Genomic DNA, 19,227 nt, shown 5'->3' with positions numbered 1-19,227 from the left:
ATTCCCAAATACGCCCTGAGGAAGCTCCTCTAAAATTATACTCACTTCACATAACCGTACAGACGGAACCCGACAGGGGGAGCGACGGATCAGGCACGACACGGCTCCTAAAGCAGCAGTAGTCAGATCTTGGCGGCGCGTGGCCAGAGCTCCTGCTGTCTGCCACGCTGTTTTTTTAATAAACCTGTCAGCAGCTACATGCCGACGGCATCGGACACACTGGCAACGGCGACCCGAGGGGCATCTAGATGAACATATCACGAGTGATATCTTCACAAGGGACGTCACAGTGCCCGCACACGGCGCAGCGCCGCAGGAGAGAACGAACTGAACTTCTGATTCAGGTGTTCACGCAGACGGACGTCTGTTCGTGGTTTAGCAGCAGAAGTGTGTAAAGTAAAATCATGCGGGCCATGATGGTCATATACATTCAAATATACAGTATTATAGGTTAGTTTATTTATTTATTAGGATTTTAACGTCATGTTTTACACACTTTGGTTGCATTCATGACAGGACAAGATTCATTAGTTCAAGTTTTAATGTCAAACACAGTCATGGACAATTTTGTATCTCCAATTCATCTCACCTGCACGTCTTTGTACTGTGGGAGGAAACCGGAGCTCCCGGAGGAAACCCAGAAAGGACTTGGACCGCTCCGTTTCAGAATCGAACCCTGGACCTACTTGCTGTGAGGTAACAATGCTACCCACCGAACCACCGTGCCGTCTATTACAGGTTAGGCTCTCAAAAAAAATTACTATGAAACACATGGAAAGGAAAATTACAAAGCCTGTGGCCAATTGAAAAATTTGTTAAATCAGCATAAAAAAACAATCACATTTAGATATCAGAACAAAATCAGAATGTTATAAGAATAAAAACTTTTATCAACATTGACACAGTAATGAAGAGAAGTGAACAGTGTTTTGATAATAGATGTATTTGGATAGCTAACGTTAGCTGATTCGTTGTGCTGTATGTGTAGAAACGAGTATCTTTTAAGCGCCATTTGATAAGTAAATTACCATTTTTCTTAAGTACTGTGTGTACCTGGTTCCTCCTGAGAAACGCTCAGATAAACATCACCAGTCCCATTCATCAGCAGCGTGAGTACAGTTTTGATTACAATTTTCATTTTCATTTTTTAGTTGTTTAGATCATTTTAAACTAGGAATTTAAAATGAGTTAAATGCACTTTACTTGCTATTGTAAGAGTTTACTTTTTATTTTCAGAATTTTGAATTCAGTTTCTATAGATTTCAATGTCAGTTTAGATTTTTCAACACAGTAGAAGTTTGGGTCTGATTATTAAAGCGAAAGTTATGACTCCACCCTGAATAACATGTAACATCCTTAAGAGCAAAACACCTGATCAGGACACTGACTAGAACTTCTGTGGTGTTCATCACAGTACGACCTACAATAAGGTTAAATCAACTGACAACTGTGATTAACAACTTACATTTACATTTTAAGCATTTAGCAGATGCCTTTAGATAGATAGATAGATAGATAGATAGATAGATAGATAGATAGATAGATAGATAGATAGATAGATAGATAGATAGATAGATAGATAGATAGATAGACAGACAGATAGATAGTATTTAAATGTCTTATTGTGACTAACAATGCATAAACTACTTTTTATAAACAATCTTTTATAGGTTTATTACTGATTATAAACCTGACTTAATGTATAAAAGGTATCACTAAAATAAACAAAATCATTAACAATAATAAAACTTTTTTGTTTGTTATTTACATAATACTGTATATTCATGTCATTAAACACATTGATCACAAATCGACCGAACATTTGAACAACTGTTACTATGCCCAACGTTAAACCACACGTTTAAAAACAGTTTAAGGCCTTAACTGATAGTACAGAAAGCATATAATCAGACATTGATGTATTTTATGATTTAATTGATATTAAACCTTATCCTTTTTCTGCAAGTAAAGCAAATTTTTTAATGAAATTTAGCCATTATGACTTCAAATTATAATACAAACTGCATTTGCAATGTCTGCTGTGAATGCTGGATGATTTAGTCTTTATTAATGCAAAATTGAATCTATTCATGTACTAATTGTGTTGAAAATGTCTTTACATACAGTAAATCTTGTAGAATAATGTTATGTATGACATGTATTTAAAACATTGTTCTTTCCAGCAGGTATAACTGGCAGCGCCTGCAGCAGACATGACTCTGCTAGGGTGGGATGACCGGAATATGTGGGTGGCGTCTTTAAACGCTGTGTAAGGACCCTGATTAGAAGATAGAGAGGCGCTTGTGCAGGATGCATGGGTGAAAAAGGGTTCCGCTAAGGGCTGTGCACGGGTCGGAGGAGGCGTGAGCAGCAATATACCCACCTCGACTGCAATCAGGGATCCACCAGCAGCGGAAGACAAACTGACTACACTAAATTGGGAGAAAATGCATGAATTTGTTCTATGAAAGGTAATGGCTTTGCATTTTGCAGCTATTCAAACACAATAAAAAAAAAAACGTGAATATACAACACAGAACCACGGTGTGCATCGCTGAGTCAGTAGCCTCTTTGATTTGTGTCGTCTCTTGTGAAAAGCCAGGCTGAGAACACCACACAAACTTGCACCCACACACTGATTTCTAACCGAATCCTCCCTCTCAGATGTACCAGCGGACACAGCTGGCGCAGGAAGTCGTAATCAGGTACATGTTAAGTGGCAGGATTCCAGCACTATTTACCGTTATAACACTGAGCACTGAGAATCTAAAGCTTCAGGTTAACATTCAGTGTTCAGTGAGATTCAGTGCATGTGAATTAATGTTGCGTTTGAGCTCATGTCAGGTACGTACCAGGCACTGTGGCTCAAGGAAGAGACGGTCAGGAAGATTTTACAACTTCTGACTGTTTACTCGTTCGGAGAGCACAAAGTGTGTAAAGAATGTGTGTGTAGGTGGGGAGGACTGTTCAGTGCACAGGCGATACTGTTAACCACGGTAACACGAGCACCAAAAAAAGGGTTTACAGGAATTTGATCAATAAGCAATGATGGAAATAAATAAAAAGTGACACGTTACTGTGAACACAACAAGCAAAGTTCTTTTTATAGACAATTACTACAGAAAATACAAAAGGTGTCCATTCAGTCATAGTCTAGACAACCCTGCACAGGACACAAACCTGAACTGACATCCTGTAGTCAACAAATTAAATTTTAGGTTTTACTTTTACCTAATATCACTCACTCAGTCATTTTCTAAGCCATTTATCCTAATCAGGGTCATGAGGAGTGCTGCACACACACACACACACACACACACGCACACACACACATCTAAGGGGAATTTTTTTTTATTTTCTATTTTTCCAACCTTTTTTCCTCCAATTTTCTCCCCTAATCTAGTCGTGTCCAATTACGATTGCATCCCCCACTGATTCAACCCTACACCGCTGACTGAGGACGCTTCTCAACTGACACACGCCCCGTCCGACACGCGCTCAGTACAGACTGCATTTTTCACCCGCACGAGTCGAGTTCATATATACCGATCAGTACTGTGCACGGAGAGCCACACCCCGATCAGCATTATCCCTCAGCCACGTGCAGGCGCCATCAATCAGCCAGCAGGGGTCGTAATTGCACCAGTAATGAGGACCCATGATCCGGCTTGCCCATAACCCTATGAACAACAACCAATCGTTGTACGTGCAGCCGCCCAGCCCAGCCGGGTGGCAGAGCTGAGTTTCGATATGATGTATTCGAAAACCCAGCTCTGGTGTGCTAGCATATTTTACCGCTGCGCCACCCGAGCGGCCCATCTAAGAGGAATCTTTAATATCTTTAATTAACTTGACTGAATGTCTTTGTACCTGAGCACCCAGAGGAAACCCACACAGACACAGGGAGAACATGAAAAACTCCATAAAGAAAAGATCTGGGAATGGAACCCAGGACCTTCTTGCTCTGAGGTGACATGCTACCACCTTTTACCTAATGTATGTTTTTTTTTTTTACTCATAAAAAAATAACAAAACACCAAGTATGTTGCAAATTAAAATTAGATCTGGTTGAGCACAAAATCACAGTTTTAAATGCTCAGAGCTCCTGTAAGAATTATTAACATTTAATCTGGACCAATATATTTATTAGTGTTTCCACAGGACTAAATATTAGATTTTATGCTAAAATACTACAAGGATAGAATACTACAGTAACTCAAACCAGTGACCGATACACCCCCACCACAGAAGCAAAAGGTGGGAATCAATATGTCACGGTAAGGCATCAGAAGCCAATTTTATGAACTAATCACTAAAGGAAGTGAAACCACTGGGTGAAGCTGCAATCGAGCACGACATGCCAGCTACTCAATCCACCAATGTGCCGCAACACATACACAAATCGATGCTTCTCTCTCTGCTCTGAATATAAAGAGAGAAAAGGGAAAGTAGATCCTTTTAAAGTTTTAATGGTTTTGAAAATAACAGGCAAGTGCATCACTGGTTGTCTATCTTTACTGGTTTAGTCTAGCAGACTGCACAGACTCAGCATGGCAGTGAGCTGAAAGCATGGCTTTATGGTGCTGAACTCAGGTGCGGTGCATTAGCTCTAATGAGCGCAGTAACCCCTTGGGATATGTAGTTCACTTGGAACTGCTTCGTTTTTACCTGAATTTCATTTCGCTGGTGAACGTGCTAGTCACAGTAATAAAAACGTACAGATTGCAGAACTGAATGTCACTGGTATTTAAAAAAGGGATTTAGGGAATCCATCATTTGGTACATAAATATTGAAATCCATTTACAGTTTAGACCATTTTAGACATTTGCAAAAAACTGTCCTACCCTACCCTAAAACTTTTAGTAGCTTTGTAAATACCCACCAACTCTAGTTTAACTCTTTATAAAGATATTTTTCCAAATGCCAGCATGCTAATACCAACAGTTAGACTCTTTTCGTCTGGCTACATCATCTGCGTCTCAGCAGAACTTAATTGGGAGGCTTGATGATGAAGCTCAGTCTTTTCTTAAAGGCTTACCATGGACAAGCCTATTCACTTAAAACTGTAGCTTATTCCAGCCTCAGAACCAGGGCACAGACGCCATACCTACAGTCCCAGTGGAACAAAACGCGGACAAACGGCTGCACTTCAAATAGACGACCTTCATGTTCATTTCCACTCTGTGTGGCCTCCAGTCTCCTTTTACTTCTCTTTTCCTCCCATGCGTTTAATTCTGGCCTTTAAGCTGAACCTGATTCTACTCTCGGTGTGGCGTTTTTGTCCTCCCCGGTTCTCTTTTACTCTTTGAGAGTAAAAAAAATGCTAAGTAGAGCTGTCAGTTTATCACCTTTAATGGTCCCAGTTGCATCATTAGCCCCTGTACCCACTTTACTTTAGAAAGAAACAAGAAGGGAGGGATGAAGGCAGGAGCGGGGTTGTTCCTCGTACTGGGTGGCTCACAGGACGGAATGAAAAAAAAAAAAAAAAAAGACAAAGAGAAGGCTGAAGAAAAGAGCCCAGAGGACCTCTGAGATAAACAGTCCCGGACCCCCTGCGCTGTCCCTGTCAGGTGACATTGTCCAATATCCATCTGTAATGATGCGACAGCAGCAACGTCTCCAATGAACTTGACTAATAGGCGACGTGTGAGGCCTCGCACAAACCGCGGACACAGAAAAGCAGGACTCGTTTAACACCCACAGCAACTAGGGCAGCGGACCAGATTTAGGTTCTCAAAAATCACCAGTAACAAGTCATGTTCACTACTGTAGAACCAGTATATCTCATAAGATATGTCTGTTACCCAGTGCACTCAAGTGGTAAGTATGTTTTTATGTTTTATTTATAGTAGGACCACCACAGAGCAGGTATTATTTAGGTGGTGGATGATTCTCAGCACTGCAGTGACACTGACATGGTGCTGGTGTGTTAGTGTGTGTTGTGCTGGTATGAGTGGATCAGACACAGCAGCGCTGCTGGAGTTTTTAAATACCGTGTCCACTCACTGTCCACTCTATTAGACACTCCTACCTAGTTGGTCAACCTTGTAGATGTAAAGTCAGAGACGATCGCTCATCTATTCAGAGATGAGTTGCTCATCTATTAGACCTTCATCAGTGGTCGCAGGACGCTGCCCACAGGGTGCTGTTGGATGGATATTTTTGGTTGGTGGACTATTCTCAGTCCAGCATTGACAGTGAGGTGTTTAAAAACTCTGTGTCTGATCCACTCATACCAGCACAACACACACTAACACACCACCACCATGTCAGTGTCACTGCAGTGCTGAGTTATTTGCATAACTAGATTTTCCCCAAGTCTCATAGTGTAATATTGTACGCGAAGAGCCACGCCCTGCCATCCATAATAAACCTGGACCAGCATGTAGAAGCCACAATTGCAGCAACAGTGAGGAAGACCTGATCCGTGGCGTAACTAGGAGCTCACAGTGCAAAAAAAGATTTTGGGCCCCCTCAACAAATGTCATATAAATATATATACAGTAGATATATTTCCTGTTTGGCTTGCCATAATACATGCACAATATGTGCAGCCAATGGGGGGGGGGGGGGGGGGGGGCAGTGAGGTGGGTGGTTGAGTTCATGTCATGAAGGGGACCCCCCTGCCATGGGCCCCGGTGCACCTGCCCCCCCCCTGCACCCCCTGTAGTTACGCCACTGAACCTGATCAATCATTTCCCTTCCCTACAGACAAAACCAATCGCGTCTGTGGAGGCCCAGACGATCTATAGCACAGCTGGGATTCAAACTCAAAAAAACTGATTATTATAGAATAGAATAGAATAGAATGCCTTTATTGTCATTGCACAGTGCACAACGAAATTTTTTGAGCATCTCCTTGACGGTACATGTATGTACACACAGACATATATATACACATGTATTTACAAAATAAACATATACACATCTAGATACAGAAATAAACGTGTGGTTTTAAGAACTTTCCAGAAAAGAAAAGAAGAAGAAGGTTATTGCACGGTCTCTATAAATTGCACATTATTTCCTAGGATGTAAAGTTTGATAGTTTAGTGTTTTTATGGCGGAGGGGTAAAAGCTTTTCAGGAGTCTGGAAGTACGGGCCTTGATACTCCTATAGCGCCTACCAGAGGGCAACAAGGAGAACAGGTTGCAACAAGGGTGAAATGAGTCCTTTATGATGTTTGTGGCCCGACGCAGGCATCGGGTTTTGTAAATGTTCTCTAGTGAAGGCAGCTCAGTGTTGATGGTTCTCTGAGCTGATTTGATTACCCTCTGAAGAGCCTTCTTGTCAGCCTCAGAGCAGCTGGCATACCACACCAGAATGCCATGGGTGAGTATGCTTTCCACCGTGCTGCGATAGAAGGACACCAGTAGCTGCTTGGACAGGTTGGCCTTTCTTAGTGTCCTTAAAAAGTAGAGCCGCTTCTGTGCTTTTTTCACTAGAGAGGTGGTGTTGGTGGTCCATGTGAGGTCCTGGGAGATGTGTGTGCCTAGGAATTTGAAATTAGACACTCTCTCTACTGTGTTTCCTCCGATGTCTAAGGGTGTAGGTTCCTCTCTCTGTCTCCTGAAGCTGATGACCATTTCTTTTGTTTTAGAGGTGTTGAGTGCCAGGTTGTTAATGGAGCACCATTCAAACAGTTTGAGGACTTCTTCCCTGTAGGCAGACTCATCTCCATTCTGTATTAATCCAATTACAGTGGTGTCATCTGCAAACTTGATGATTGAGTTTGTGCTGTGGGTTGGTGTACAGTCATGGGTGTAGAGGGAGTAAAGAAGAGGGCTCAGCACACAGCCCTGTGGAACTCCAGTACTCAGTGTCAGAACAGGGGAGAGATGGGCCCCCATCCTAACAGACTGTGGGCGGTTTGTTAAAAAGTCCTCAATCCACCTGCATGTGTGCTGGCTGACACCCAGGTTTAGCAGCTTGGATACCAGTCTGCTGGGAATAACTGTATTAAACGCAGAGCTGAAATCCACGAACAGCATCCTCACATATGTTCCCTGATGTTCCAGGTGAGTCAGTGCCACGTGGAGAGCAGTGTTGATGGCGTCTTCTGTTGACCTGTTGCCTTTGTAGGCAAACTGATGTTGGTCCAGGGTGGGCAGGAGTGAAGACTGTATGTGCTTCAGAACCAGTTTTTCAAAGCACTTCATCACCGTGGAGGTGAGAGCCACCGGTCTGAAGTCGTTCAGGCTGTTGATTGTGGCTTTCTTTGGAAGAGGCACAATGGTGGCAGACTTGAAACATTTAGGGACAGTGCAGTGGGACAGAGAGAGGTTGAAGATGTTTTTGAACACCTCTGCCAGTTGATATGCACAGTCCTTAAGTACCCTCCCTGAAATTCCGTCTGGGCCGGTCGCTTTCCTGGGGTTCACACTGCGGAGCACTCTCCTGACATCCTCTGTACTCACAGTAAGTGCTAGGCTGTCAGCAGTTTGCAGTGGTGCTGTCCTGTTCTCTGCTTCCTCCACTGCAACCCCCTCAAAGCGTGCAAAGAAATAATTCAGTTCCTCCACTAGTGAGTCACTGCTACTGGTGATTGTGTTTTTATTGCCTTTGTAGTTTGTGAGGTGGTGGATGCCTTCCCATGCATGCCGGGGGTTGCCATCACTGAAATGGCCCTCAATCTTCAGCCTGTACGCTGCTTTTGCGTCTTTGATGGCTCTCTTCAGGTTGGACCTGGCAGTGCTGTAAAGTTCGCCATTTCCCGACCTGAAGGCTGTGTTGCGGTCCCTCAGTCGGCACTTAACCTCCCTGGTCATCCATGGCTTGTTGTTTGGAAAGCATCTGATGCGCTTGTCAACAGTGACATTATCCACACAAGACTGTATGTAAAACAGGACAGTGGATGTATATTCCTCTATGTTTTCTTGTGCAAATAGGTCCCAGTGAGTGCGCTCAAAACAGTCCTGGAGTTGAATGGAAGCTCCTTCTGGCCAGATCTTGATGGTTTTCACAGAAGGCTCTGTTCTGCTGATGATGGGTCTGTATGCAGGTGTGAGAAAGAGTGATAGGTGATCAGACGTGCTTAGGTGGGGGAGGGTGGAGACTTTATATCCCTCCTTGATGTTACTGTAAACATGGTCCAATGTATTTCTGCCCCTGGTGGCGCATGTCACATATTGGTAGAATTTGGGAAGGACAGTTTTCAAATTAGCTTGATTGAAGTCTCCTGCTATGATGAAAATCCCTTCAGGGTGAGCAGACTGCAGTGTGTTGATCGTTGTAAGCAGTGTACTTAATGCTATCTTGGTGTTAGCACTTGGAGGAATATACACAGCAATGACAATGACGATGGTGAACTCTCGCGGCAGATAAAAGGGTCGGCATTTTGCTGTAATGTACTCTAAATCAGGCGAGCAAAGCTTCTCTATGATGGTAACATTCGTGCACCACCGATTATTAGAGTAAATACACAGCCCTCCCCCTCTGCTCTTACCGGAGGTTTTATTCCTGTCGCTCCGGTGAGCTGTGCGACCCGCTAGTGTGATAGCTTCGTCGGGAATCTTGGAGTGAAGCCAGGTCTCAGTTATTATCATTAGCGAGCAGTCCTGCACAGATTTCTGAGCTGCAATCGTAAGTTCCAATTCTCCCATTTTGTTGCTGAGCGATCTTGCGTTGGTTATGTATAGGCTGGGAAGCGCAGGCTTGTGAGGAGCCTTCTTTAGTCTGTTTTTTATTCCAGCCCTGCAACCTCGCTTCTGTTTCCTCTCTCTACGCCGCTTGCGTCTGCGTCCCGGTATGGTGATCCATGGAGATCCCGCTGGACGCACGATCTCTTCTGGGATGTTTTCATGTTGGTAGTTCCTGATAAAATCCAACTCTTTACATAAAATCCCGATCTTTAATAGATCCTGTCGTTTATAAGTTGAGTTCGTGAGTGTTCTAATCATGCCGGAAAACAAGTAGACTAACAAAAACAAACAAAACAAAGTACCGTTCAGGAGAGCAAAAGCCGCTGCGTCCGTGCGCGCCGCCATCCACTATCGAATACCGAATAGAGTATTAAAGCTACACCATTATGAAACATTATGCAACAGGTGAGGGTATCATGACCACTTTGGGCCAAACTGTCAAACACCTTAAAAAGAACATTTCTCAATGCCCTCACCATCAACCCTCACAATATGAAAAGCGATCGATCGTCATCATCAAAGATTACCTGCGAGACGAGAAGCGAGAGCTTCGTTTGCTACATCTGTTATGATTGTGTACAGTTATTACGCAGCATGTTATACCGTCAATTCATGTGACCCCAGCGGCACTTTTGTGATTTCTAATTAGGTACGTGAACATTTTATGTATATTACGTGTGGTCGCACACTTCAGGATTATGTGGGTGCACAACACTGCAGCCCTCGGACGCTTGCGTCACAGGTTCGCTGGTTCCAGACCAGCATGATTATGATTCTGCATGAACCGTTTTGGATTTTGGCTTCAGCACTGGCACCATGCCGGTGGAAACGTGCTTTCAGTGTCTCGTACGCTTACCCTCTTTAAAAAGATGCTGGATCTTACATTGAATATTACATACAAATTGTATCGCACCCCCCTTCCAAAGGCTTTGGAAAATGGTTCAAACTGTTATACTGAGCTTTTTTACTTAGATTTTATGATACCAGGTCAATTAAAGATTTTTTTTTATGTTTTAAGTATCAACTATATCAACAATGGCCTTTTCTCTACCAAACAATCACACACAGTCCTGTTCTAACACTGTAAGCCTTAATTATTCAAATCTTTAGGTGCTTCTGAAGGTAGAAGCTCTGAATTCAGGACACAAATCAATAAGACTACTCAATTTTCACTTGGTTAGTTGATATGCAAATGAAGAACGAGTTAAGCTCGGAACGCCTCTAATAAACCACTACATCATCCAAGTCAGCGGCCTCAGAAAGCCGAATTACTTCTGCTTTAGTCTATTGAACATCAAAGTGGCGATGGGCAATGAAAGGAACGGAGGAGATCAGAAGAAGGTGCTTTAAAAGATGACTTAAACACACGAAATGTGACAAAACAAGCCACTCATTCAGGTTTATTATTCACAAGTCACAAAATGGCTCTCAAAAGACATTCAGCTCCTCGTCTTTACGCTCCTGCGATCCCGGGCGAGCGAAACAAGCCGGTCGGCCACCTCCTCTCCTCTCCTCTACTCTCCTCTCCTCTCCTCTCCTCTCCTCTCCTCTCTCTCTTCAGGAACTTCAATGCCGCCGAGCCTGACTTCGCCGTACCCGCAGTAATGCCAGCGCATACGCGGGAGGTGACGTCGGTTTGCCAATGAGAACGTTAGCATGAGAATGAGGCGGCCTGCGCTGGGCTGGGATTAGGGCGAGATGATGAGGATTAGGCATGGAAATCCCAAACTCAAACAAACTTACAGTGGTGCTCTTCACTCTAAATAGGACCACGTTAAAGCCACCGAACATGAGCTGGGTGACCAATGACCCTGAACAACCTGGTTAGGAACAGAAAAGAGAGCCAGAGAATGAAATGGGGTTCAAATGGAGGGTGAGAACCACCGTGAGTGAAGGAGAATGTTGGATCAGAGAGACGTGGTTTCCTATCCTAGATAAAACACCAGATTTAAATTTAAACCTTCTATGGTGTGAGCGGTGGAGGAATGTCTGGTGCTGTTTTACCACGTCTTGCTGTGTTTACAGTTGGTAAAAATACCACCAGGTATACATGACCTGATACACCTGACCATGAGCATTCCATAATATACGAGCGAGGGTGTAGTGGGTGGAGTAATCGGTCATGTCTGAGAGACTGAGAGACGCTTACAGTCCGGATTTAGCTCCAACTGATTTCCATTCTTTTGGACACTCAAAAAAGCTTTAAGGTAAAGAAGATTTTCATGTGATGATGATGTGAAAGCAGCTCTTCGCTTTGAGACGACTTTTGTTGTGTTTTCGTGGAATTCTCTGCCATTTCAGACCATGCTGGGCGACGTTCCTCATACTCGACAAATCTGTCAAACCAGGTCTTTATGGGTCTCTTATTTCGCAGGCACAGTCACGCTTTTCACCTGTTAAACATCTACACTTCATAATTAAGAGAGACGTCCATATGCTTTTGCACTATTTGGCTAAAAATACTTGGGACACCTGACCATGAGCTTGTTGGACGTCCCATTTCTAGAGTGGTAGCTCAGTGGACTAGTAATCATAAGAATGCCGGTTCATGCCTCACCACCACCACTGTTGGGCCCCTAAGCAAGGTCCTTCACCCTCAATTGCTTAAACTGCATTCCGTCATAACTGTTTGGATAAAAGCATCTGCAAAATGCTGAAAATGTGACTTCTATGTGATCCTGTATGCCGCTCTTATAAAAAGGCTTCTCACAAGACTGTGGGAATCTGTGCCCATTCAGTCAAAAGAGCATTAGTATAGCTGGACACTGATGTTGGTCAAGAAAGCCTCAACTGATGTTCCGGTTCATGGACACTGGAGTTATTGGTAACTGTCCTGGAACAGGAAAGGGCCTTCCCTTAACTGTTGCTGCAAATTTGGAAAAATAAGAAAGGTGTCCACATGCTTTTGGTCATTCAGTGTATATCACAATTGTACAACACTATGTGGTCAAAAAATACTTGGACATCTAACCATGAGCTGGTTGGACATCCCGTTTTCTTTTCAGCTATAACAACAGGCGTTCTTCTGAAAAGGCTTCTCACAAGACTGTGGGAATTTGTGCCTATTCAATCAAAAGAGCATTTGTATGGCTGGGCACTGATGTTGGTCAAGAAAGCCTAAACCGATGTTCCAGTTCATTCCAAATGTCCAGTTCTTTAACTGTCTGTGTAGACCTTGCTTGGTGCACAGGGGTACAGTCATGCTGGACCAGAAACTGAAATAATTATTTCATGTAGTTGGTTCATTACACCTGTTAGCAATTGTTTTGGCTGAAACACATGAATTCAATAAGAAAGGGTGTCCCAATACTTTTGTCCATATAGTGTATATACCAACCTCTGCAGAAACTATGGAAACCTTGTCTGAAGTAATGTGTTTTATTAGTTGTGATGTTACTCACATAATAATAATCTGGTCAATGAGAACTAAGGTTTTATTCTTGTGACACTTGTGCCCAGTTCTCCTGGTTTATTGACCAGCTTACTGGGAATAACTGTAACAGAATTTCTTCCATGAAGAGCGAGAGCGTCTCCATCGCACAACGATCCTCTGGGGCCGGAAAGGGTCAAAGTAATCAGGAACGGAGCTGTTGACGTGTGCCGTTCATATACTGCGGACGCTAGTCATTTTAGGATTTCTTTGGAAGGGGCACCACAGTGGGATTATGAATGGAGTCGGTGAGCAGTCGGAAAACAGCTGCTAAGCACAGGGTCGGAGAGAACGGTCTGGCATGTCTGGCATGTCTGGCGCGTGTGGCGCAACGGCTTTGCGGTCTCCTTCCTAAGCGACACACTTTTTAATGCCCATAATAGTACATTAATTCATAGAACGGCACCCAAGCATCTAAAGACGCTTAGAAGACACCTAAAGAAGACACCGAGCAACGTCCCGGCTACTGAGCTCCAGTGTCCAGCTGCCATTGGTTATAACTAGCCGGCCGGCTTCAGAATTACATGCTCCTTCGCTTTCATCCCGCACCACCCTGGAGAGCCATTAAAACATGCTTCAAAGTGTGCCACTGTCTGAGAAACAAGCTTCCAAAGATTCCCCGGGAAAGAACAGCATGGCATTTTTCCACTGACCCGAGACCAGCTTCCTGGTTTCTTCTGCAGGACAGAGAATGCTGTCATGTTTATTCAATGCCACTTGGACAGTCTATTTAAAGTAATCCCTTAAATCACACGGACAAAAAGATCTGATGTGAAAGCAGTGCGAGACAGAACAACAGAAGCTGGTATCTGCATATGAATGCGCACTAGCCTGTAGCTCAGCATGGGGCACCGAGAGGGCAAAATCATTGAGTCCTCAATCAGCTTCCCCTTTCCAAAACCCCTACGGTCCTCCAAAGTCCCGTAAGAAGGAGCCAAACACCAAAACAAGCCTGTCTAGGCACGCAGAGGTGAAAAAGTCTTTTTAACCGCAGTGGCTCGAGGGCCGGGGGTCCTGTGCAGTTAAAAGCCCAGGCTGACCGTAGCCCAGGGGAAGCTCATGGTCATCTCATACCGCTCTTTTCAGCTCAGACACTTAAACACACTTGTTTTACGCTTGGTTGGTCAGAGAGTCATGTGGAGAAGTTGCAAAGCAGCTGCAGACCGGCCTGCTGTTTTATCCGAACAGCGTTCTGGCTTTCAGGCCAATTAACCTTGTAGTAGCCGGACGTACGGTCACAGGGGAGAGAAGCACGCCTCACGTAGCTTTAAGTTCGGTTCATGCTTCAGGACATATGATCTTCTGAGGGCTTTAGATGGAAAAAAAAACATGCAGCCAGGCTAATTGGAGACACTGAATTGTCCTTTAGGTACCGAGCCGCTAGGATGCATAAACCAGTGCATTGTAGGCAAAGCCACCGACTGGTAGGACTGCGCACAGGTCAGAGGGAGGGTGTGTCAGGGTCCCCAGCAGCAGATTGACTACGCTAAATTTGGAGAAAGCATAAGCAGCTTTCCAATAAAGTTTCTCAACAAAATAAAGTCTGAATCAATGAATACTACATCGACCAGGCATAACATTATGAGCACTGACAGGTGAAGTGAACAACACTGATTATCTCTTCATCACGGCACCTGTTAGTGGGGGGGATATATTAGGCAGCAAGCGAACATTTTATCCTCAAAGTTGATGTTAGAAGAAGGAAAAATGGGCGAGCGTGAGGATTTGAGCCAGTTTGACGAGAAACAAATTGTGATGGCTAGACGACTGGGTCAGAGCATTTCCAAAACTGCAGCTCCTGTGGGGTGTTCCTGGAACAGTGGTAAACCGACGACAGGTTCATGGGCTCATTGATGCACGTGTGGTTCGATCCAACAGACGAGCTCCTGTAGCTCAAACTGCTGAAGAAGTTCATGCTGGTTCTGATAGAAAGGTGTCAGAATACACAGTGCATCGCAGGGACCAACACAATATTAGGAATGTGGTCATAATGTTATGCCTGATCAGTGTATATTGTTTGTTGTAATGTATCTGATGTAGCTTGGACGGAATGTACAAAATGTGAAGGTAGTTTTGGGATGATTTCCACAACCATTCAGGAGGCTTTATTGTCATTTCAGCTTTACACAAGTACAACACACACAGTACAGACCCACAATTTAGCTCAACGTCCACTTGTTTAAGTACTTCTGAAGAAATAATGAACTGATAGTGAAACAGTCTGTGGTTTTAATCTGGCTGGAAAAAACGACAGACTCAGAACGAACCTGATTCACCAGACTTTCATCACATGGTCGAGTCTGAGTCAACAGCAGCTTTTATAAAGTTCATGACCAGGTCAGGACTGAAAACAAGAGTCCAGAAGGGGAAGAAAGAGCAAACCAAAGTCTAATCAAATACTAAATCAAAAATACCATGGAGGGAAGGACATATCAGGCACTGATGCAGAAGGAAAACAATAAAAAAAAAATTCATTTATGCATTTCCTCCCAATTTTAGCATAGTTAATCTGTCTTCTGCTGCTGGTGGATCCCTGATTGCAGTCGAGGTGGGTATATTGCTGCACACGCCTCCTCCGACCCGCGTGCAGCCCTTAGCGGAACCCTTTTTCACCCATGCACTCTGCACAGGCGCCTCTCTATCTGCTTATCAGGGTCCTCACACAGCGCTTGAAGACCCCACCCACATAGTCCGGTCATCCCGCCCTAGCAGAACCGTGTCTGCTGCAGGCACCGCCGATTATGCCCGCTAGATGGTGCCCGGCCGACCGGTGGCAACGCCGAGTTTCGAACCGAGGAGTTCAGAATCTCAGCGCTGGTGTTCTAGTGGAATATTACGATGCGCCACCTGGACGCCTCACAAGATTTTGGTAAAAATATATTTTAGTTAACCTGACTGCATGTTTATGGACTCCAAACAGAAAGGACCTGGACCGTTCCACCTGGGAATCGGACCCCCTTCTTGCTGTGAGGCGACAGTGCTACCCACCAAGCCACCGTGTTGCTCGTGTTTAAAGCATTTCACCCCTAAATGCACGCTGAGAATCTGAGCTTTGTTTAACCTTAAATCTCAGACAGGAGCAAGAGTTAGATCAGTGTGAGGTTCAGGTTTAATCAGGTAAAGGCTAAAAGTGCTGTTTTTAAGTAACAACAGTGAAATTGTGCGGTCATGTTAGTCATTATTTCATTTACATTCAGATAGAATTCCAAAAAAAGTCGCTGTTATGAAGCATTAAATATTTATCACACTTAGGAGCAATTAATGTTTACTTATCTTTAGCCGGCTGCTTTATTTGAACCAGACTCTCGTACCAGACCCTAAACCCGTACAGTCTAATATAAAAGTTCTTTCATGTAGCTCGTAATCTCTGCTACGCTCTCTGTAAAACGTGCTAAGCAATTAACCCATTTTATAACCCCTTAAACTTTCATTCACTGACGTCTCTGTTCGTTTTTGAAGGGGTCGAGAATATTCTCCACCGCCAGGAAATGAAATCACAGCTTCTGACTCTGGTAATTAGTACCTGCCTTCCTGACTACTAACGTGATGTGATGTCAGCTCGCTTGAAGCCTGAACGTCCCTCTGGTGGCTGGACAAGTCTCTGTCTTTGTCGTTCCTTTTTATTCACGTGGCATCTTTACACGAGCGTCGATGAAGCTAGCTCATACTTCCACACGTTCTGCAGGGCGTCTCTGAATTCAAGAGCGTCATGAGGAAGCAGAGATCCTGTTTTTGATATTAAAGGTGTGCAGCCATAACATTAAAACCACCTCCTTGTTTCTACACTCACTGTCCATTTTATCAGCTCCACTTACCATATAGAAGCACTTTGTAGTTCTACAATTACTGACTGTAGTCCATCTGTTTCTCTGCATGCTTTTTAACCTGCTTTCATGCTGTTCTTCAATGGTCAGGACCCCCACAGGACCACCACAGAGCAGGTATTATTTAGGTGGTGGATGATTCTCAGCACTGCAGTGACACTGACATGGTGGTGGTGTGTTAGTGTGTGTTGTGCTGGTATGAGTGGATCAGACACAGCAGCACTCCATGGGCAGCGTCCTGTGACCACTGATGAAGGTCTAGAAGATGACCGACTCAAACAGCAGCAATAGATTGACTTTACATCAACAAGGTGGACCAACTAGGTAGGAGTGTGTAATAGAGTGGACAGTGAGTGGACACGGTATTTAAAAACTCCAGCAGCGCTGCTGTGTCTGATCCACTCATACCAGCACAACACACACTAACACACCACCACCATGTCAGTGTCACTGCAGTACTGAGAATGATCCACCACCTAAATAATACCTGCTCTGTGGTGGTCCTGACCATTGAAGAACAGTATGAAGGGGGGGGTAACAAAGCATGCAGAGAAACAGATGGACTACAGTCAGTAATTGTAGAACTACAAAGTGCTTCCAGTTCTTTAAGGCAGTGGTTCTCAACCTGGGGGCCTCAGTGAGCCCCGTGCCGGGGGTCCCATTGCATTTCATCCCACTTGATGAGACAGGAATATCAACAGACTAGAAAAAAATCTACATCCTCATGACCAGTGAGTAACAATTTCATCAAGGGCATCGTATGTCTTCCATGCCAGTAAAACAGCGACAGTGGGCACTTACAGTAGAAGAGGGCGGGTGAAGGGTGCTGGGTGGACACGGGGCAGTTCTCCTCATCACTGTTGTCTCCACAGTGGTCGAGCTGATCACACACCAGCGAGCCGAGGTCCAGACAGCGACCGTTGGTGCACAGGAACTTGCACTCTGCACAAAGAAGCAGAAATACAGTTCAAGCGTAACGCATCACTGCTCTGATCATCTGATCATGATTTAATCAGGGACGAGTACAGATTGTGGTTGGTTTCATCAGGATAACGGGTTTATTTACGTGGATTAAAACTAATTATTACTCTACACAGAACATGTAACGGTTCAGGGATGCTTTCATATATCAGATGTGATCAGCGAGGTTTCTTTATCTCGCTCGTTCGTGTCGGCTGTTTGTTTTAGCCTCGTTGCTACACTGGCGGCCGAATGAAGCTACGTGACAGATGCTATCCCCACTGAATATAGTCTAGACACGTTTACAGAGTAAACAGAGACGTTTCCACGTTGTTTAGCTAAGAAATCATTAAGCGCTGGTTGTAACCTTGACTCTAGAGCAGTACACACAAAAGAAGCTTTCACAATCACTGCCTGCAAACGTAACAGACTGTTATCCAATAACACTGCTAAACAAACAGTAATTACTCCTTTAATAACACAACAATCGTGCATTATTTATTATTCTATATGGATTATTTAATCGGAAATAAATCCTGGATGGAACATCAGAAAAACCTTCAAAAGGAGGCTTTTTCTGGAGGAGTTGGGGAGGACTCTGGTATATCCCCACATTGAAATACGCCAGCGGCTGCCCCGAACCCAAGCCTCTGTCAATTTGGTGAGAGAGCTTCAGGCTACACCCACACCAGCATCCTGCACAAGGAACCAGACAGGCGATGCCAAGGGGGAACAAGAGAAAGAGGTGCCAGTCCTGCCCCTTCAACAAGGACAGAAAAACTAGCACCACTTGCCACACATGTAAGAAACACATCTGCAAGGAGCACACTAAAACAATCACATACTGTGATATATGCATGTAAACAACACACACACACGCACATGCACATACACAAAATATTTTTTTTCAATGTTCAATTTATAGTTTAAATTTCAATTTACACCTGCTATTCTGAGTAAAATAAAGTTGGTTTTATGAAAAAGTGAAAAAATCTATATGGGTCAAAATTGAGCCGTAGCAGCACCGATGTCACTATAGATAATAATGTTTAGATAAAAAAAAAAACCAAGCAATTTTTGCTCAGTGTGCTCTGATATTAGTCTATTAGACTCAGATAATATCCTTACATTGTTTCTTCACTATAGGAAATTCACTATAGTGAATTTAAACAGTTTTTTTTATTGAAAATGAGTGGTATATTGTGAGATGAAAAGTTTATGGAGCCAAAAGAATAAAATTGAAAACAGTGTTTACATGGATTTAAATACAAACTAAGTTAGCTATGAGGTGAGAAACAAAATTAGATGATAACTATTGTTTTTGAGTATTTTCAGGCTGATATAAATCGGGTCAAATTTGACCCACTAACACT

At 43.8% G+C, this 19,227-nt stretch overlaps 1 protein-coding gene across 1 annotated transcript in view; it reads right to left on the bottom strand.

Moving 5' to 3' along the window:
- The window catches only part of ldlrad4b (low density lipoprotein receptor class A domain containing 4b), a 128,128-nt gene that overhangs the window by 34,576 nt on the left and 74,325 nt on the right, over positions 1 to 19,227 (bottom strand). The window contains exon 3 of the mRNA XM_062992451.1: positions 17,696 to 17,836. Coding sequence (XP_062848521.1) covers positions 17,696 to 17,836 — 141 coding nt within the window. The remainder of the gene's footprint in view (positions 1 to 17,695; positions 17,837 to 19,227) is intronic.

Source organism: Trichomycterus rosablanca, chromosome 3, assembly GCF_030014385.1.
Source record: "Trichomycterus rosablanca isolate fTriRos1 chromosome 3, fTriRos1.hap1, whole genome shotgun sequence".
NCBI lineage: Eukaryota > Metazoa > Chordata > Actinopteri > Siluriformes > Trichomycteridae > Trichomycterus > Trichomycterus rosablanca.
Note: the sequence above shows the minus strand (reverse complement) of the source record. Positions and strands in the feature narration are given on the sequence as shown.